General features: G+C 54.0%; 1 protein-coding gene across 1 annotated transcript; it reads left to right on the forward strand.

The window, feature by feature from the left end:
• The first annotated feature begins 891 nt into the window (after window positions 1-891).
• Window positions 892-14,040, forward strand: Scarf2 (scavenger receptor class F member 2). Its single transcript, XM_069994317.1, has 11 exons — window positions 892-1,178; window positions 6,976-7,034; window positions 7,121-7,222; window positions 7,420-7,939; window positions 8,060-8,278; window positions 8,422-8,550; window positions 9,059-9,162; window positions 9,238-9,355; window positions 9,517-9,632; window positions 11,487-11,639; window positions 12,365-14,040. The coding sequence occupies exons 1-11, from the start codon at window positions 1,009-1,011 to the stop codon at window positions 13,225-13,227; spliced, it is 2,553 nt and encodes an 850-aa protein (XP_069850418.1). The 5' UTR covers window positions 892-1,008; the 3' UTR covers window positions 13,228-14,040.
• Window positions 14,041-21,339: the final 7,299 nt, after the last annotated feature.

Here is a 21,339-nt window from a genome sequence, read left to right on the forward strand (position 1 = left end):
CGGACTCTCTCTTGGTTCCTACAAATCTGAAGGGGTTACTGACTGAAGAGAAGTTAATGACTGAAAGTTTCTTGGTCTCCTCCTGATAAGGTTGACTAGTAGTTACTTGGGGAATGAAACCCAGATTTTTTTTGGGAAAAGTTAACCCATTTTTGTGACTTCACTATCAACCCACTTAGCTGGACCTTTCCATGGGTGGAGGGCAATAGCAGCATTCATCTAGGCTCCCCCAGTTCGTTTTCACCCTTGACTAGGACTGCTGGCTTTCAGATCTCATTTCTGTCCCCTTCTACCTTTACCTTTCATATCCTATTAGAGCCCATAGCTAGGCCAGTCTACCCCCATCTCTCGTGTCCCCGCAGAGACCCTCTTTTCCCAGGCCTCTGGTCCCCACCAAATCTAGCCACAGGCCTGGAACATCTTGCTCAGTTGGTTCTTTTCGCACTCTGAGTTCAAACCCCAGTATACACAAGCTGGACTGCATACTGGGGAACTACAATGGCTTTGCTCCCAGGGCCACCTTCCCCTGGCCAGTTCCTAAGCACGCTGGCGTGGAGGGGGGTTGGGGCATCGCGCCGGGTCCCCCATCCCCCTCCCCACCCGGGGCTGGGCCGCGCAGTGAGCGCGCAGGGGCGGCTGTTCCCGTGGATGTCTGGAGAGGCAAGGAAAAGGAGCGGGAACTAGGGGCTCCGCTGGCGGGCCACCACTGCCCCTCCCTCTCTCAACACTTGGCGGGCCTCCTCCAAGTTCGCCCCTAAGTTTGTGAGTGGCCAGGTGGGGGTGGGGGCCACGCGGAGGGGCGGCGGCGCGGCCGGAGGGTGGGGTCTGGCGCACGGGGCGGGCGCTGCCGCCTGGCCGGCCGCGGCTGGCCCAGGATCAGGGAGCCGATGTGGAATTTCCTGCCCGGCCCGGCGCCCCTCCTGCCGCCCCCCGCCCGGCCTCGCACTCCGCTTCCGGCCGCTCTCGCTGCGGCCGCACCCGCGCCCACCCGCGCCTGCCCCGCGCCGCATGGAGGGCGCAGGGTCCCGGGGGGCCGGGCCGGCGCGGCGCCCGGGAGCCGGAGGTCTATCGCCCCCGTCGCTGCCGCCACTGCTGGTGCTGCTGCTCTGGCTGCTGCCTGGCCCCGCGGCGTCCCAGGAGTTGAACCCGCGAGGCCGCAACGTGTGCCGCGCGTCCGGGTAGGACCTCAGCTCGCCTGGGGAGCAGAAGGAGGGAGACGCTCGGGACTAGGAGGGTGGCGGCGCCAGGCATTGGTGGTTGGTTGTGGGGCGCCTTGGATCTCCCTGTGTCACACGCGTGGGCCCCTTCGGTCACCCTCGCCCACACTGGCTTCATTCCAGACAGACCTGGGCCCTGCGCCACGACGGTGCATCCGAGGATACCCTGGACCAGAAGTCACCTGAGGGGATAACCAGTGCCATAAACCCGACAAGGGGGAGGGGGGGGGAAGCTGTGTTGTGAAGGCCATAGAGGAGAGGGAGAGAAAAGGCATTCCAAGCAGAAGGAACAACATGTGCAAAAGCTCGGGGCACGAGTGGTTTGAGCCTGGAGTGGGGTAAGAGGAGAGGCGAAGGAGGAAGGATCCAGAAAAGTTTTGAGACAGGCCAAAGGAAGGACTGTTTGTTTTTAGGAAGAACGGGTAAGGGTGGGAGGATGGTTGGGGAGGGGGGGCGGGGGAGGGTGATCATCGAAGAGTCAGAGCTCAGAGTGGATCGGAAATGGAAGCCAAGAAGACAGTGATGGGCCCGGGGGCCTGGAGGTTGTGGGGACTCGTGGCGACTCCCGGGGTGGCGACAGGAGATGTTTGGAGGGGCGACAGAGGTGGGTTGCTACGAGGCGCCCACTGGGGAAGCCGGTGTGGGACAGGCCCAGTCAGAGGACAGCGGGCTGGAGGGCTTTTCGTGGTGAGCAAAGCCAAAGGCAGGACGCCAGAAGTGGGCAGTGGAGTGTGAGGCCAGGGCGAGGGCATGGGCTTCTGCACCGGGACGAGGAGGCGAGTTGGTGGATGTTGAGGGGCGCCGCACCCGCGGGCAGCTGGAGAGGCAACGGTGGGACTCTGGGCTGGATCCCCTCCGGGCGCTCTGGATGGAAGGGCGGGGAAAGGCCGAGATCCGGTCCAGCGGCTGGGGGTGTGGGGATGGAAATCAAGGTAGACAAGGGGCTACTCGGGGGGCCGCGCGGGGTTTCCAAACTGGGGTCCGGAGGCGCACAGGCCCCTCCCCCTGCGAGCCCCGCCTCCGAGGCGGGGGCCGGCCTGGCTCGCCATCTGCTTCGCATCGACGCCGCCGCCACCGCCTCCCAGGCCTCCCCAGCCCCAGGAATGCAGCGGCGGCGGTGGCGGGCGGGGCCGAGCCTGGAGAGGGGGAGGGCGCGATGGTCGCCTGGCTCTGACTACGCGCCCAGGCCTCGTCCCGCGACGGGGCCCCGTCCGGGGATGGGGGTCTGGTAGCGGGATGGAGCTGCTGGGAGCTGGAGCGTGGGATCCCTTAAAGCCCCCGGTCCCCTTGCCAGCAGACCTCCCCAAGACGCCAGGCTGTGTCTGTAGCCAAGAGCCTGGGTTTGCATTCACATCCTGGTGCTAGTTCTTCCCAGCTGTGTGGACCTGGGCAAGTCCTTCAGTTTTCTGGGCTTTGCTCCACATCTGTAAAATGGGGTCGATGATGGAGCATTACTTCATGAAGGAGTTTGGAGGGGAGGAGTTTCTGTGGTTTTGTGGGGGAAGGGGAGGGCTCCAAACAAGGACAGTCACTTTGGACACTGCCTACCTGGATTCTGGACCCTCCCTTTTGTTATTGTGGCCAGAGAAGGGCCTGCACTCAGCCAACAAAATGCTGTGCTCCTGCTGGGTGAGGAGCCTGTGTTACTGAAGACCCAGCAGCAGATACCAAACCCCTGTGCCAGGGACAGAGGAGACCACCAGCTCAGGAAGCAAAAGTGTCTAGACATCTAAGAAGGCCTGGGAGAGAGTTGTTGAGTTTGGGGTGCTACTTTCTATGTGATGATTTGGGGGAAATCCACTGAAAAGGTGGTGAGTACACAAATCCAGAGGCGACGGACACCCTAGGGGTGTTCCAGACAAGGACCCAACCCAGAGGCTCCTTGGAATCACAGTTAGGAGTCTTGGGGCTGCAGAGCCCAGGGAAATGATGGAGGAGAAATGGAAGCTACAGTTCACCCACTTTTCTGAAGACCTGGACTTCTCTGAAGCCTGTGGTCAAATGAGGTTTGCAGAAGCAAGTGGTTCTGACCAGGCTTGGCTTCTAGGTGGCAGGCACTCTGGTGGCAGAAGGGCAGAAGCTGGGGTCAGCCAGAAGGCAGACACTATGAAAATAGGAGGTGGGTCTTTGGAGGCTGGGATAGGGCAAGGGACAATCAGTTCCCCCCACCAGATGTGGTTGGGAAGAGAAAGCAGGTGTTTCTCAGTGGCTCTAGTGAGGATAGAGAGGAGTCAGGGGTGTCTCCTAGAATCTTGGCCTCCCAACCTGGAAGGACCAGTGTGACTTGAGGTAGAAAAGACTTGGAATACAGAGGAGGTCAGTTTTGAGACACTCTTAAGTTCTCCCTGTGGTGACATTGTCCAGTAGACAGTTGGATTTGCGAGTCTGGAATTGAGGAGGTCTCCAAGGAATTGTTGTTTAATGTGACCTGGCAAATTCCTTGAAGAAGGTAAAGGTAGGTGGAAATGAGGACCGGAGAGATGGGAAGTTTGGGACAGAACCAGACAAGAGGGGTCCTGGGGCAGGAAGAGTCAAATAGATGAGTTCTCTAGTGGCTGCATGGTTAGTAGAAAAACCTCCCTGGCTGATTTGGGAGCAAACCAGGCTATGTGCAGATGCAGTGAGCTACATCTCAGATGAAATCACAGCACATTTGCATCATGACAGGAACAGTGGTCTCTAAAGGGGCAACCTACAGCCTGCCATTCTTGCTGCTGTGGTCTGGTTCCCTAAGTCTCACCAACTAGAAAGCAAGCTGGAAATGTGCCCTGTACCAACTGTCTTCTCTACCTCATCTTCCTAAGATCCCTGGTCAAACAGTTAACCTACCAGCCCAGCCTAGCCTTACTGTCAGTCTTTCCAAGGAAACTCTTGTGTTTGGTGAACCCAAATAGGCTCTGTCTGTTGGTAGTGTCAGCTCTGCTGTGTGAGGCCTGGATGCCAGCCATGCTGAGAATGACCAGCTGTACTCAGAGGCTTCCTCAAGCCTACTTGCAGAATCCCCGAGGTCTACATGGAACTAGAGAACAGATAATCGCATAAACTACCACAGCCATGGCAGAGCTCTTAGAAGATGCGAAACATTGCAGTTGGCTTCCTCCTAATCTTTCTGCCAAATCTATAAGCCATATTCTTATAGGTAAGGAACATACAGTTCAGAGAGGTTAAGCTCTTTGCTGAGGTCACGTAACAAGCAGTAGACCTGGATATCAAACTCAGTTGGCTGTGGCCATAAAAGTGCAGGCTCCTGGTCACAGCACCCTGTATCAGGCTATCCATGGAAAGGGGTAGTGAGTGCTTCTGGGTCCAACTTAGCAGGTCACCTGGCAGGGATTCTTAAAAGAGGAACAACTTTGTAAAAAAAAAAAAAAAAAACTGTAGAAGATCTCCATCTTGAGACCAAGGATCAGGCAGAAGTGACAGGGGGATGAGCTGGTAGGCTCTGTCTGCAAATGTGTTGTTTGAAGCCTCTGGGTCAGGATTGGGTAGGTGAGACAATAAAAGCAGGAAAATCCAGGCTTGTTGTGTGTTTTAGTCTATGATTTCCTCTGTGTGTGTGTGTGTGTGTGTGTGTGTGTGTGTGTGTGTGTGTGTGTGTGTGTGTGTGTGTGTGTGTGTGTGTGTGTGTGTGTGTGTGTGTGTGTGTGTGTGTGTGTGTGTGTGTGTGTGTGTGTGTGTGTGTGTGTGTGCTTGATCCTGTTCACCAGGTATTACCTTTGGCCTGGCAGAGAAGTAGCTCATTTGGTGAGGAAGGGACTGTTCTTGGGCCTCGGAACCCTGACCAAGTTGGAGGCGTCTGAAGTCTGGGTGGCATGTATAGGATATGGTGAAGGTAGCTTCGGTTTTTCCCTTCAGCCCTTCCTACCCCACCAGCTCTCCAGGCCCTCTCCCATCACATCCCCGTACTAGATTTCTCTGAAGTGTAAATGGATGCTATGTTCTTATAGGACTGAGGCAAAATTTTGTGTCTGATGGGATTGTAGGAACCAGAAGCCTCACTGGCTGTCCTTTTTCAGCCTCTACCCTCTAAAAAACATGGGCAGTTCCATGACATCCACAGTCCCCAGGTATCTCTCTAGCCACTATGGGTTTTCACCTGGCATCTGGTGTGGTTTTAGAAGCCATGACACTCTGAAATACTATAGTTAGACATTACCTTCTAGGCCAGGTGTTGGTGGCTCATGCCTGTAATCCTAGCTACTCAAGAGGTTGAGACCTAAAATCAGAGTTTGAAGCCAGCCAAGATAAGCAAGCCTATGAAACTTATCTTCTGTCAACCCCTCCCCCCCCCAAAAAGAAAGCCATAATTGGAGTGGTAGCTCAAGTGGTAAAGTGCTAGCCTTGAGGAAGAAAAAAAAAAAAACTCAGAGACAGAACCAAAGCCCTGAGTTCAAGCCCCAGGACTGGCACAAGAAAAAATATAATAGAGCTGGGCACCAGTGGCTTACACCTGTAATCCTAGCTACTCAGGAATCTGAGATCTGAGGATCACGATTCAAAGCCAGTCCAGGCAGGAAAGTTCATGAGACCCTTATCTCCAGTTAACCACCAGAAAACCAGAAGTGGTACTGTGGCTCAAGTGGTAGAGTGCTAGCCTTGAGCTGAAAAGCTGAGGGACAGCACCCAGACCCAGAGTTCAAGCCCCACAGCTGACAGAAAAAAGAAAAGAAATTACCTTCTAGGGGCTGAGTGTGTAGCTAATGGTGAATGCTTGCTAGCATGTGTGAGGCCTAAGCCCCACTTCCACATGGCTAAAACAGAACAACCAAGATCTTCTACCAGAGTAATATAATACCAAGTCCTTCATAATAAAACAATAAAGGGACTGGGAAGGTGGCGCTTGCCTTGCATGCCAGAGGCCCTGGGTTCGATTCATCAGCACCACATAAACAAAAAGAAAAAAGCTGGAAGTGGCGCTGTGGCTCAAGTGGTAGAGTGCTAGCCTTGAGCAGAAGAGCTGAGAGACAGCGCCCAGGCCCAGAGTTCAGGCCCCACGGCCTTTCCTCTATCTCAACTCCTACCCTGGCATCCCAGGCTCTGTTTTACTTATACCTTATGCTCATGGAGAACTCCCATGTTCCCTTGTGCCCCTCTCCCTAGCAGATAGATGACCCTTCCCCCTTCTGCCCCCCCCCACGAGCCTCCCCTGAAAAAAGAACTGTGTCCACAGCCCATGAGGCTGCCATCCACCCTGATGCTTAGTCCCACCTGGACATCCATGTATGTCTATTGGTTCTGGTACCCTCCCAGTCATTTCACAAGGGAGTTACTAACATGCAATTGGCCAGGCCCAAGCCTTAAGAGATGACCTAGCCCCTGTTCAGGGGTCCTGATACTAGGATCTGCTCTCTAGCCACCCCTGCCCCCTTGTGCTGCACCTTCTAGAACTCAGGACTCCTTTTCTCAGCCTAGTGTCCCGCAGGAGGGCACAGGGGAGTTAGGTGGCATGGGAGAACTGGGGGAGCCCTTGTAGGTAGGTAGGACTGGAGATGAGCTGTTTGTGGTACTATTCCATTTCTGCCCAGGGTCTACTTCCTGAGCACCAACACTTGAGTCTTCCACATCTGTAATGGCGCCCAGCACACGTCAAGGCCATAACTACCTTTCTAAGGCAGTACCCAGGGAGGCCACATAGGGACTGGCTGGGGGGTGGGAGGAGGGTGGGGAGAGGGGAACCCTAGTGCAGATGAAGATTAGGGAAGCGGCTGTAGGGAGGAGGAAGTCAGGTCACGCTCAGTCGTCCTTTTTCGGCTCACAGTCCCCAGGTGTTCACGTGCTGCGCTGGCTGGAGGCAGCAGGGGGACGAGTGTGGGATCGGTGAGTTCTTCATCCTGGGAACTGGGGGTGGAGGGCTCGAGGTGGGGGGAGCATGTGCCCACAGCTCGGCCTGTGCCCTCCCGCAGCGGTGTGCGAAGGCAACTCCACGTGCTCAGAGAACGAGGTGTGCGTGAGGCCGGGCGAGTGCCGCTGCCGCCACGGCTACTTCGGTGCCAACTGCGACACTAGTGAGTGCGGGGCGGGGAGGGCACTGGGCGCCTGCGCTGCAGGCTGGAGAGACGGGGCGGGGTCTAAGCGAGGTTCGGGGCGGGGCGAAGTCTGTCTCCACTACGGTATAGAGTCTTGGCGTTGTGACGGTGGGAGGATGCGGGCGGGGACGCCAGCCACGCAGAAAGTGGAGGCTCCCACTCCCGCGTCTTTGCAGAATGCCCGCGCCAATTCTGGGGTCCTGACTGCAAGGAACGGTGTAGCTGCCACCCGAACGGGCAGTGTGAGGACGTGACGGGCCAGTGTACGTGCCACGCGCGGCGCTGGGGCGCGCGCTGCGAGCATGCGTGCCAGTGCCAGCATGGCACGTGCCACCCGCGGACCGGCGCGTGCCGCTGCGAGCCGGGCTGGTGGGGCCCGCAGTGCGCCAGCGCCTGCTACTGCAGCGCCACGTCGCGCTGCGACCCCCAGACCGGCGCCTGCCTGTGCCACGCGGGCTGGTGGGGCCGCAGCTGCAACAATCAGTGCGCCTGCAACTCCTCGCCCTGCGAGCAGCAGAGCGGCCGCTGCCAGTGCCGCGAGCGCACGTTCGGCGCTCGCTGCGATCGCTACTGCCAGTGCTTCCGCGGCCGCTGCAACCCCGTGGACGGCACGTGCGCCTGCGAGCCGGGCTACCGTGGCAAGTACTGTCGCGAGCCATGCCCCGCCGGCTTCTACGGCTTGGGCTGTCGCCGCCGGTAAGCGTGGGGAGGAGGGTCCCGCCTGCTCGGAAAGCCGAGGGGGAAAAGGGCGGGCCGCCGAGGGGGGCGGGGTCGAGGGGGGTTCCCGCTCCGCCCCACTTCCTGACCCCGCCCTAGGTGCGGCCAGTGTAAAGGCCAGCAACCGTGCACCGTCGCCGAGGGCCGCTGCCTGACCTGCGAGCCAGGCTGGAACGGAACCAAATGCGACCAGCCCTGCGCCACCGGCTTCTACGGGGAGGGCTGTGAACACCGCTGCCCGCCCTGTCGCGACGGGCATGCCTGCAACCACGTCACTGGCAAATGCACACGCTGCAACGCGGGCTGGATTGGCGACCGGTGAGCAGCCCGTGCCTCCCTCGACCCAGACCTGCAACCTGCCCGCATCAAGGCCTGCCTTGCCCCCGAAGGCCCTCTGCGGAGGACTCTCGGTTTGGGGTCCTTTTGCTTCTGTTTCCGCTGATGCCTCTTCTCGTTGCAAGGTGTGAGACCAAGTGCAGCAATGGCACTTACGGCGAGGACTGTGCGTTCGTGTGCGCGGACTGCGGCAGCGGCCACTGTGACTTCCAGTCAGGGCGCTGCCTTTGCAGCCCTGGTGTCCACGGGCCTCAGTGAGTGTCCTCGGGATTCGTAGGGGTTAGAAAGTATGTGCCGGACACTGGGGGCTCCAGCCAGACCTCAGACACAGACAAGGTGGGACCCAGGCTGGACTCTCCGTCCTTAGCCCCTAACTCAACTAGGGAGTGGCAAAGAGTTTGGGGGTAGGTTTCCTGCCCTGATGAGGTACCAGGATGCTGTATAGAGAGTAGGGACTTCCATTTAGTCAGCAGTCTGCACTGGCAGCCCTTCTTCCAACCCACACAACAGTTAGCTCCAGAAAAAGATTCTGAGGCTGGGTGACCACCCCTCATCCTCCAGATCTGCTCCTACTGATGGCGCACACGATCACTTCCAAATTATTGATCATCCAGTGTGTGCCTGGCCGCAGGTAGGAGTGAGCTTCAATCCCTACATAATGGAACTGGATAGCCAGGCCTGGGCCTGCTAGCGGCTGGGGTAAGGGAGGGGGAAGCATTTCGGTGGGCCTCCGTGGCTCCGTCTGACTTAGAACCCTTGCAGCTGTAACGTAACATGCCCGCCAGGGCTCCACGGCGTGGACTGCGCCCAGGCCTGCAGCTGCCACGAGGACTCATGTGACCCGGTCACTGGTGCCTGCCGCTTGGGTGAGTGCATGAGGGACATCGGGTTAGGGAACACGGGGGCTTGTTGGTGCCCACACTTACCTGGTACACCCGCAGAAACCAATCAACGCAAAGGCGTGATGGGCGCGGGCGCGCTGCTCACCCTGCTCCTGGGCCTCCTGCTCTCGCTACTTGGCTGCTGCTGCGCCTGCCGCGGCAAGGACCCCGTGAGTCGGTGAGGCCCGCCCCCCACGCTCCACTTGGCTCAGGCCACACCCTCGCGCTTTCTGGGCCCAGACTCCGCCCTCCCCTAGCTCAGCCCCATCCTTAAAGCGCCCGGGAAGATCGAGCCTCCCCTCCCAGCCCCTCCCCTTCGCTCAGGCCCTGCCCCCGCAGGGAGCTTTCGCTTGGAAGGAAGAAGGCTCCACAACGCCTGTGTGGTCGCTTCAGCCGCATCAGCATGAAGCTGCCCCGGATCCCACTCCGCAGGCAAAAGTTGCCCAAAGTCGTAGGTAAGGATGAGAGCTCGGAGTCGCAGGAGAAAACACTTCCCTGCGCAGGAGGCTCCTGGGAAATAGGTGTGAGGGGCCTCCAGGGATAGGTGAAGTGGGGACCCTAAAGCGTTTTTTAATGTTTTAAAAAAAATGGTTTTCAATAAGAAAACATTATTGGGGCTGGGAAGGTGGCTCAGTGGTAGAGCGCTTGCCTTGCATGCATGAGGACCTGGGTTCGATTCCCCAGCACCACATAAGCAAAAAGAAAAAAGCCGGAAGTGGCGCTGCGGCTCAAGTGGTAGAGTGCTAGCCTTGAGCTGAAAAGCTGAGGGACAGTGCCCAGGCCCAGAGTTCAGGTGATGTACGGGGTTTTAATGTGGGTGAGCTTGGAGGAAGTGTGACCAGAGTGAAGGTGTGCCCCACTTGCTAGGAGCATGGCCAGAGAACCAGGCAGGAGTCCTAGATGTCAGAGCAGATGTGTGTGTGAGGGGGAGGCATGGGGTGCTGTGAGTGGTTGCATTAGCGTTGTGTGAATGACGAACTGTCAGGCAACCCAGCTGAAGGATGGTACAATATATACATCCTGATGAGGAGCTGCCAGGAATGCACAGGGATGTAGAAATGGGAACATTCTGTCCCAAGACCCACTCTCCTGCTTGGATTCCCACCGGTGCTCTGAGCCCTTCCAGGGAAGTGGCAAGCTGGTCCTTTGCCCTCCCCACCCCAAAGGCCCTCAGGCAGGTGTCTTGCTGCTCCTTTCTGTGCTGACACACAATGAGATGGACTCTCTGTTTTGCACTTGTTTCTGAAGATAGATTGGGGGGGGGGGGCGGTTGTTCAGGCTATTGGAAAGTTAAGGAGACCACTGAGGAAAAACTCTGGTTTACACAGCAGCGTGACATCTATGGACACAGGTGCAGGGCTTGTAGACAGAGAAGGCCAATACACCTCTGACATTCATCAATGTGGGGTCTGCATCCTTGAAGGCTAAGCCTATGGGATACAGGCAGCTGAGATGGGCTCAAAAGGGTTTGCTTCAAATGCCGGGCGCTGGTGGCTCACGCTTGTAATCCTAGCTACTCAGGAGGCTGAGATCTGAGGATCGCGGTTCAAAGCCAGCCCGGGCAGGAGAGACCGTGAGACTCCTATCTCCAATAACCACCAGAAAAACCGGAAGTGGCACTAAAGCTCAAGTGGTAGAGCGCTCGCCTTGAGCTGAAGAGCTGAGGGACAGCGCCCAGGCCCAGAGTTCAAGTCCCATTGCCGACCAAAAAAAAAAAAAAAAAAAAGGGTTTGCTTCAAGGCTCCCCAAGTTCTACAAAATAGACTTCAAAGCATAGCTTTGAAACCCTGGTGGTCCAATTCTTTACACCTGTCTTTTTGTGTGTGTGTATTGGTACTAGGACTTGAACTCAGGGCCTGGCACTTGCTTCTATTTTGTTTTCTCAAGGTTGGTACTCTACCACTTGAGCTACACCTCCATTTCCAATATTTAGCTGGTTAACTGGAGATAAGAGTCTCACAAACTTTTCTGTCCAGGCTGGCTCTGAACTTTGATCCTATACCTCCTGAGTAGCTGGGATTATAGGCCTGTGCCAGCAGCACCCAGCTCCAGTTATTTCTTTCTAACCTTTATCCACACTTCAGCCCAACCTTTTCCAGCTCCCTGTCTGCACATACCTGTCTTCCATCATTACATATATTGTCCCTTTTTAAATTCTAGTTTGCTGCTATCCCTGTCTGTTAAGTTTCTTGCCCTGTCTACAGTCTTACAGAAGAGCTGGTCTTTAGCATTTCATTCACAATTGGCTAATGAGAGCACAGACTGGGGCAAAGCTGAGCCCCTGGCAACTCTGCCTCACTCCTTCCCAGTGGCTCATCATGACCTGGACAACACACTCAACTGCAGCTTCCTGGAACCACCCTCAGGACTAGAACAGCCTTCACCTTCATGGTCCTCCCGAGCCTCCTTCTCATCCTTTGACACCACAGATGAAGGCCCTGTGTACTGTGTCCCGCATGAGGGTGAGTATGGTCTTGTTTGAGCATCCTTCCAGCATAGCTAAATGTTCCTAAGATCTCTGCTAAACAGGATTGCAGACAGGGAGCAAGGCCAAGGTCATGCTGGGAACTGGGGGTCGGCCAGAGCTCCAGCTGTAGTCAAGCCTCTGTACTATTCAGCAACTGTCTGGGGTGGGGTCTGGGGAGATATGTAGGCCCTCTTGTCACTACACATAGACCAATTTCACCTCTAGGGGAAGCCAGACAGAAATTTCTGGACCTGGATAGGGAGTGGAAGGCAGATGGGAATGGACCCGTTGAGTAAAGGGAGGCCACCTTTGCCAGCAGCCTCCAGCCCACTGCCTAAACACTGAATAGCTGGGAAGCTGGCCTCTCTTTTCTCTTGGCCATAGCAATGAGTGACCTCGGGCAGGTGCCTAATCTTTGAGCCTTAGGAGCCTTCTTAGAAAAGAAGGAGGTAAATTTGATGATGGTGGCTCCTGAGGTTGGGGGTCTGGTGGGCAACAGGCGCAAAGTCTGCACAAATCTGGGCTTCAGCCCAGAAAATGTGTCCATTTCTCCAGCAGTCAGTAGCACACCTTGTGGCTCTAAACTGTTTGTGGTTGATGGCATGAGTATGCCAGGCTCACCTAAATGCCAGGGCGACGTGGCGATAGCCCAGCTCTGGTTTGTGAAGAGGGAAAGTCACCTTTGGAGGTGGTGATCTGGATGCCTTCTTCCTTCCTTAGAGGCCACAGCGGAGAGCCGAGAACCAGAGGCCACAACCTTGCCTCCTGACGCACCAGCGCCTTCCCCGGCGACCTTGACCACCCGGGCGTCCGCCGAGGAAGCAGCGCCCCTCCCGGCGTCCTCTGACAGCGAGCGCTCAGCGTCCAGTGTGGAGGGGCCTGGCGGGGCGCTGTACGCACGCGTAGCCCGGCGCGAGGCCCGGCCGGTCCGGGCCCGAGGTGAGGCTGGGGGCCTGTCGCTTTCGCCATCGCCCGAGCGCAGGAAACCGCCGCCACCCGACCCTGCCACCAAGCCCAAAGTGTCCTGGATCCATGGCAAGCACGGAGCCGCCGCCGCGGCCCGCGCGCCCTCGCCGCCACCTCCGGGTCCTGAGGCTGCACCCAGTCCCAGCAAGAGGAAACGGACACCCAGCGACACGTCGGCGCGGCCCCCGGGGCTGGCCGAGGAGCTACCAGGTCTGGCCGCGCCCTCACCGCCCCGGGCTCGAGCTCGGGGTCGCGGACCCGGTCTCCCAGAATCAACGGACGCCAGTGGTCCTCCGCGCAGCGCGCCCGAGGCCGCCTCCATGTTGGCGGCAGAGCTGCGCGGCAAGACTCGAAGTCTGGGTCGCACGGAGGGAGCGCTCGTAGCCCAGAGCCCGCGGGAGAAGCCGGCGCCGCCGCAGAAGGCCAAGCGGTCAGTGCCGCCCGCCTCGCCGGCCCGCGTGTCCCCTGCGACGGAGGTTATAGAGCCAGACAAGGCGGGGTCTGGCACGCCGGCGAATGAAACCCCTCGGAAGAAGATTCCCATCCAGAAGCCGCCACGCAAGAAGAGCAGGGAGGCGGCGGGAGAGCTGGTTAGGGTGGGCGCTCCCACTCTGTAGTAGGCGTTGGGCCCCATCGCGCCCACAGCTGCTTCCCCTGGCTTAGCACCATGCTTGCCACCCTGAGCTCCGCGTCCCCGTGTTTCCCACGCAGCCTGGGCATTGACAGCCTTTCATTGGCCCAACCCCCTCAGTGGCAGGGCGGGAGGCTGTGATTGATTGGCTCAGGCTCCAGCAGCTGCTTCTTGATTGGAGCAGTGCTCAGGGGCAGTCGTCCCCATCCTATTGGTCGAGGCCTGACAGGCGCTTAGCAGGCTACTCCCTTCCCATTGGCCAAATTATAGAGCTCTTCGAGCAACCCGTGTCTCATTGGCCAAAGTCAGGAGGGTTCTGCCTGGAGACCGCCTCCTACAGTAGGCCAAGCGTACTCTTGGCTAGGCTTACCATCTTATTGGCTGAGGCCCCGAAGCCCTTCTGCCCCGGCTGCCTCTCATAGGCCAGGGCCTGGTGCTTCTGGCTAGAGATTCCTTTCCTTGTAGGTAGCTAGAGGCTACCACTGACTGGGCTACAGGGTATCTGGTTGACCAGTCTGGGGAGGAGGGCTGGTCCCTGCTCCTTAGGGGACTTGGAGCCCTGTTGCCTGTGTCACGTCTTCCCTCTCCTGTGCCTGGTCCCTTGGCTGTCAAGCTGGTTTTGATGGCCTCCCACCATCCCACATGTCTTGGAAACCCCAGGAGTGATTCCAGTGGCCTGAGGAGATGTATTTATAGGCCCCCAACAGGGCTGCTCCTGTCCCATCTGGGAGCCCCAGGATGGGCTCCTCTTAGCAGGGGCTCAGCCAAAGCTTTCTTAATAAAGTGCCTTTCCCCCTTTCCTGTGCTCTGATTGCTTACTTCCTGCAGACTTTGGCCAAGATGTACCACTAAAAACTCTGCATGTGGCCTGAACTCATTACCAGGCCCTTTCCTCCAAATCCAGCCTTGGCACCCTAAGTATGGATCTCCATGGCTCATATAGATAGTGAGCCATCCATCGTGTGTTTGTTTGCCAAGCTTATGAGGCCCTTGCCCAGGCCTGCCTTGTCCTGAACTGATTGCCTGGGAGGAAGGATGGATTATAACAGATGGAGGAAGCAGGGACCCTTGATTGGAAAGGACAGGTGATAGGGCTTGCTTCTGATCTGAACCTTTCTCATAAGCTGTCACTGTTAAACGTGGAGGTCAGAGCTGTTTGGGGTGGGTCAGAGGCCAGGGCCAAGGGGCCAGTGGGCCATGGCTGCAGCCTCCAGCTGGGCCTCATGTGGCATAAACAAGAAGGTCTGTTGCTGCAAGGGGTCCTGCTGTCCCTCTCAATGAGCTCCTTGTCCTCAGCCGGAAACTCCTTGGCTGCCCCTGCCTTCTGGAGAGATGGGAGGGGGCGGGGGAAGAGGGGAGCCAGCCTGGCCTAGAGCCACTCTCCATCCCTCCAATCCTCCACTTCAACTCAGAGGCTTTGACCAGACCTTACTCTGGCCTGATCATCTCTGTCTCCATCTGTACCTTTCTGTTCCTAGCAGGTCTCTAAACTGCTTAGGAGAAGAGCTGTCTTATTGCTTCTTTCTTCCTTTCTAGCCTGCCTTTCCTCCCTCCTTCCTTCTTTCCTTCCTTCCTTCCTTCCTTCCTTTTTTCTTTCTTCTTTCCTTTTTCCTTTCCCTTTCTCTTTCCCTTTCCCTTTCCCATTCCTTTGTCTGGAACTCAGAGCTTCTCACTGTCTTGCTTACAGCTGGTGCTTTACCACTTGAATTATGCCTCTGGTCTAACATTTTTGCTGGTTAAGTGGAGAAAGAATCTCATATGCTTTTCTGCCTAGGCTGGCTTCAACCCCTAATCCTCAGAATCTCAAACTTGAGTAGCTAGGATTGCAGGCATGAGCCACCAATGCCCAGCTCCTGGCAGCACTCTTGCCATTTAGTCAGATAGTTCATGAGGTTACATTGATCACTGATAGGCTCAGCCACCTTAGCGGAAGTAGCCTCCTATCATGAGGGGGGGAGTGGGGGACACCATGCATCTGAGCAGTCCTTGTGTCTGGCAGAGTCAGGTAGCACGTGTGGGTCACAGGCTGCTTGTTTCTGGGTCACACAGCTTTTCTTGAGCTAGTGAGGCACATTCCCAGCAATGGCCCTATTGCTGTCTGGCTTCAAATCCATTCAGGCCCCAAGTCATGTGCTACTTGGGTTAAGGACACAGGCACAAGGTTTGCCAGGATGGGACAGATGCTCAGCTGGACTCAGCAAGCTCAGGACAGAGACTTGAGGGATGGGCAGCACAGTGGCTCAGGCTCTGCCCTTCCAAACTATGCCCCCCCTCCAAGAGCCATCATGTCACCCCATGCCTCTTTCTGACCCCAAACCCCTAGCTTGGGCTCTGCCGCTCCCAAAGCTTGGAACAGCATGATTTGGGGAGTCCAGTTCTATTTCTCTCTCAAACCTGGAAGCCCCCCCCCCCAAGCATTTGAGGTTCAGTCTTTAGGAGCTCCTCTGTGAGTACTTCCCAGAGCAGGGACTCCCTCCAGCAGCTGCCTTCCCCTCAGGAGGGCCCCCTCCACCATAGTCTGCCCTCCCCAGCCCACCCATATGCCCCACCCCCTTGGAACTAGAGCAATGCCAGCTCCCAGGGCAGGCGCCACAAAAGGGAACCGCGGCTGCTGGAACCGCCGTTGTCATGGGGACAGGACCACAGGACCCACATCTGGTAGCGATTGAGGAGGAAAAATTATGAGTCGTGGAAAACGCAAATATTTTTTTGTAGCACAGAGCACAAAGGAATGTGGGGACTGGAGAAGGTCCTGGGCCCAGTCTGGTTTCCAGCATGGATGGAGGCACACGTCACACAGAGAGGCTGTGTTGCACAACACACACACACACACACACACACACACACACACACACACACACACCATAATACATACACAGCAAAACCAGTAGTTGCTAACCCTGTAGACACACACACACACACACACACACACACACACACTATGGAATCATCAGCATGCTCAACCTGAAATACACATATTCATATATACAAACTATCAGAACCCCCAAAAGACAAAACAACATACAGTCACCATGGACCCCCACTCCCACCCCACAACTGGACCCAAAGAAACAAAGAAGCACAACTCACTGAAACAGAAAAGCTACATACTACATTCTACAATTTATCCAGACAACACAGGAACACAAAGACAAATACATATTGAAGTACACAAACCTCATCTGAACTGGTGAAAACCAGAAACGACACAGAAATGGACTATCTGAGACACACAGATTCCCAGCAACACACACACACACACACACACACACACACACACACACACACACACACACACACACACACAATTCTTTCTTTTCATTTTCTTTTTTGTACCAGCATAGGGGCTTGAACTCACAGCCTGGGTACTGTTCCTTAGAATTTTGCTCAAGGGTAGTCCTCTAATCACTTGAGACAGTTTTACTTCTGGTTATTTTGGTGATTAATTGGAGATAACAGTCTCATGGGCTTTCCTGCCTGGGCTGGCTTTGAACTGTGAACCTTAACAACTCAGCCTCCTGAGTAGCACAAGTCACTAATGCCTGGCTTATATGCAATTCTTCATACACTGAAACAAGAGACAAGTCCTGGTACCAGGAGCACCAGACACAGAAACATGGAACAAACACATCAAACACAACAAACACATCACATAATATGCCATCACACACAAAACATCCACTTAGGGCTGGGAAGGTGGCTCAGTGGTAGAGTGCTTGCCTTGCATGCATAAAGCCCTGGGTTCGATTACTCAGCACCACATAAGCAGAAAAGGCCAGAAGTAGTGCTGTGGCTCAAGTGCTAGAGTGCTGGCCGTGAGCTGAATACCTTAGTGGCAGCACCCAAGCCCAGAGTTCAAGCCCCATGACTGATTAAAAAACAAACAAACAAAAACATCCACTTACACATTCAGCAACACACCATCCTGCAAAATGAGTGTGTGCACACACAAAACCTGATGCACAATCACCAAGAGGCACACTCATCCCATAGACAAATAGAAATACAGACAGCCAGGCACTTGTGGCTCACACTTGTAATCCTAGCTACTCAGGAGGCTGAGATCTGAGGAATGAGGTTTGAAGCCAGCACTGGTGAGAAACTTCATGAGACTTTTTATCTCCAAGTAACCAACAAAAAGTGGTAGAGCACCAGCCTTGAGAAAAAAGGCTAAGGGACAGCTACCAAGTCCAGAGTTGAAGCGCTTAGTACACACACACACACACACACACACACACACACACACACACACACACACAGACACACACACACACACACACACACACACACACACACACACACACACACACCTGAAACAAGTAGAGCACAGAGATGATCATTTCCTCTGAAACCCACTCATTGTTAGCAGACCTCCACCCCCAACATAGGGAGACACATGATGGAGACCCATTCACAGTCCTCCAAGCCCACTGAGTGCTGAGATCCATAAAACCTTGGGGGTAGGGATGAGAGCCCCTGACTGAGAAATGACCAAACCTGAAGGACTGCCTTGTCTATATGAAGACTCACTCTGAACAAAATGTGTCTGGTGGATTTCCTGTGTCTGCCATGGCCTGCATCAGGGGCAACAAGGGATCCTTCCTTTGAGGCACTCCTTACTGTGTATTTCTATTCTTGTTTATTTTGTTTTTAGGTAGCACCATGAAAATTTGATTTCGGTTCTCGTGTGTGTGTGTGTGTGTGTGTGTGTGTGTGTGTGTGTGTGTGTGTGTGTGTGTACTGAACTTAGGGTTTTGGGGCTCTCCCTTGGCCTTTTCACCCACAGCTGGCACTCTACCATTTGAATCATGCTTCTACTCCAGCTTTTCAGCTTTTTTCAAATTGGTTAAGTGGAGATAGAGTCTTGCAGACTTTTCTGTCCAGGCTTTAAACAATGATGCTTAGATTTGAGCCTCCTGAGTAGCTAGGATTATAGGTGGGAGCCACTGTTGGCAGTACTCGGGATCTCATGTTGCTAGGCGAGTGATCTAGCATTTGAGCCACGCCTCCAGTCACTTTTGTTTTTCATTTGTTTTCATATAGTTTTTCCTTTCTTTATTCTTTTATGCCAGCCCTGGGGCTTGAACTTAAGGCTGGAGTAATATCCCTGAGCATTTTTTGCTCAAGACTAGGACTCCACCACTTAAGCCACAGTTTTACTTCTGACTTTTTGGTGTTTAGTTGGATATAAGAATCTCATGGAGCCTGGTGCTAGTGGCTCACACCTGTAACCCTAGCTACTCAGGAGGCTGAGATTTGAGGATCACAGTTTAAAGGCAGCCCAGAGAGGAAAGTCTGTGAGACTCCTATCTCCAATTAGCCACCAGAAAATCAGAAGTGGAGCTATGGCTCAAAGTGGTAGAGTGTTAGCCTTGAGCATAAAGAAGTTCAGGGACAATTTCCAGGCCCTGAAATCAAGCCCTATGAACTACAGAAGAAGAAAAAAGAAGAAAAGAAGAAGAAGTAAAGAAGAAGGAGGAGGAGGAGGAGGAGGAGGAGGAGGAGGAGGAGGAGGAAGAGGGAAAGAATAATCTCATGGAATTTTCTGTTTGGGCTGGCTTCAAATTGCAATCCTCAGATTTCAGCCTCCTTAGTAGCTAGGATCTGTAATCCTGTAATCCTCACACCTGTAGTGTGAGCCACTGGTATATTCAGCTTTCAGAAAGGGTCTTGAGCTTTTGCTCAGACTAGTCTTAGACTGTGATCTTCTTATTTGTACCTCCCGAGTACCTGGAATCACAAGTGTAGGCATCATGTCTGACTTGTGTGTGTGAACGCATGTATATATGTGCATATATATGCACACATATATGTATATACATACACAATATATACATGTTCATATATCAATTGTACAAAGGGATTTCATGGTGATCTGGTTGGTCTTGTTAAACTTTTTGCCTAGGCTGGTTTTAAACTGCAATTCTTCTTTCTCCACATCTCACAAATAGCCAGGCAATCTGAATTTCTTGTCTGAGTGATTATCTTTTTTTTCCCCTCCTAGTTGTGGGACTTGAACTCGGGGCCTGGGTGCTGTCCCTGAGCCTTTTTGCTCAAGATTAACACTCTACCACTTTGAGCCATAGCTCCACTTCTTTCATGATCCTTTTGTGTGTGTGTGTGTGTGTGTGTGTGTGTGTGTGTGAGTCCTGGGGTAGAACATAGCACCTGGGCACTATCCCTGAACTTTTTTGTTCAAGGCTAATGCTTTACCACTTGAGCAACAGTCCACGTCTGAATTTTTTGATGATTATTTGGAAGTAAGAGTGGCATGGATTTTGCTGCCTGGAGTGGCCTCAAATGAGGATCCTCAGATCTCAACCTCCTGAGTTGTTAGGATTGCAAGCAGGAGCCAGCAGTGTCCAGCTTGATGATCTTTTTAAAGGCTTATGGTTTCAATAGGTCTTGCGTCTGTTGAGTAAGTATGTGTTTTGCTTGCTTATTTTGAGCTGAGATCCAGTAAGGAATTTATGTCAGCAGCCAGTGTCTTACTCTTGTAATCTTACTTACTCCGAGGGCTAAGATCCACAAAACAAGGGTTGTAACCAGCCTGGGCAGAAAAATCGGCTAGATCCATCTCCAAAATAATCAACTAAAAGCAGGGCTGGCTGGGTGCTGCCTGTAATACAAGTTACTCAGGAGGCCCAAGCAGAAAAGTGTATAAGACTCTTACCTCCAATTAAACAGCAAAAAGCCAGAAGTGGAGGTATGGTTAAGGTTACAGAACACCACCCTTGAGTGAAAAAGCTAAGGGCCAGTGCCAGGCCCTGAGCTCAAGCCCCACTATGGGCACAAACAACAACAACAACAAAAACCAGGGCTGGAAGCAGGGCACAGAATGCCAGCTGAACAAACACAGCGAGCAAGTGTAAGGCTGAGTTCAAATCCAGTGCCCCATCACACCAAAAAAAGCATTTATGAACATTGGGGTTGGTTTGGAGACCTGGCCAGCTGAATAGATGGATAGAGATGCGCTGTCACAGGGTTGAATTGACTGCAGTATGCATAGGAAAGCAATATGTACAATTCATTTGCTTCAAAACATGGTCTGTGACAGTGCCAAGGCCCTACGATCTCCCTCCCCTCCCCCCAAAAAAGGTCAGTGAATGAATATGTGGAGAATGAATGGCATGGGGCAGAAGGACAAGTGGGGACAATTGGACAGAGTATCAAGGTGGAGAAACCTTTGACAGGGGTACAGAAGGGCATGGAACGGTGTATGTTTACCCCTGGGAACAGGCTCATAGGCATGATGCAGGCATCACCTTGGGTGATATCATCAACAGGGTGAGGCAGCTGCAGGACAGAGGTCACTTGGTTGTTTGTCAAGAAAATGGTTGGAGCCGGGCCCCAGTGGCTCACTCCTGTAATCCTAGTTACTCAGGAGGCTGAGATCTGAGGATCATAGTTCAAAGCCATCCTGGGCAGGAAAGTCCATGAGACTCTTATTTCTGATAAACCACTAGAAAACCGGAAGTGGCATGTGGCTCAAGCGGTAGAGTGCTCACCTTGAGCTGAAGAGCTGAGGGACAGCATTCTCAGGCCCAGAGTTCAAGCCCCACAACTAACAAAAGAAGAAGAAGAAGAAGAAGAAGAAGAAGAAGAAGAAGAAGAAGAAGAAGAAGAAGAAGAAGAAGAAGAAGAAGAAGAAGAAGAAGAAGAAGAAGAAGAAAAAGAAGAAAAAGAAGAAGAAGAGGAAGCAGCAGCAGCAGCAGCAGCAGCAGCCCTGCTTTCACTGTATTTGATGTTGTTATAATTTGTGGAGGGGAAGGGAAAAAACAAATTGTTTAAATAGGGATACAGGTGGACTCATTGCAACAATGAGACGTACAAGTCATTATGTTGAAAATGAACTTTACAACTTTGGTGCGGGGGGAGGAGGGTTGGGGGGGAAGGGGAAACAAAGGAGGAGGCTACAATGCTTGATAAGAAATGTACTCATTATCTTGCCCATGTAATTGTAACCCCTCTGTACAGTATTTTCACAATAAAAAAAGAAGAAAAAAGAAGAAAGAAAGAAAGAACAAAGAAAGAAAGAAGGAAAGGAAGGAAGGAAGGAAAGAAAGAAAGAAGGAGAAAGAAAAAAAAGATGGTTGGG

Source organism: Dipodomys merriami, unplaced genomic scaffold (genome assembly GCF_024711535.1).
Source record: "Dipodomys merriami isolate MVZ:Mamm:240054 unplaced genomic scaffold, mDipMer1.0.p SCAF_45, whole genome shotgun sequence".
NCBI classification, from domain to species: domain Eukaryota; kingdom Metazoa; phylum Chordata; class Mammalia; order Rodentia; family Heteromyidae; genus Dipodomys; species Dipodomys merriami.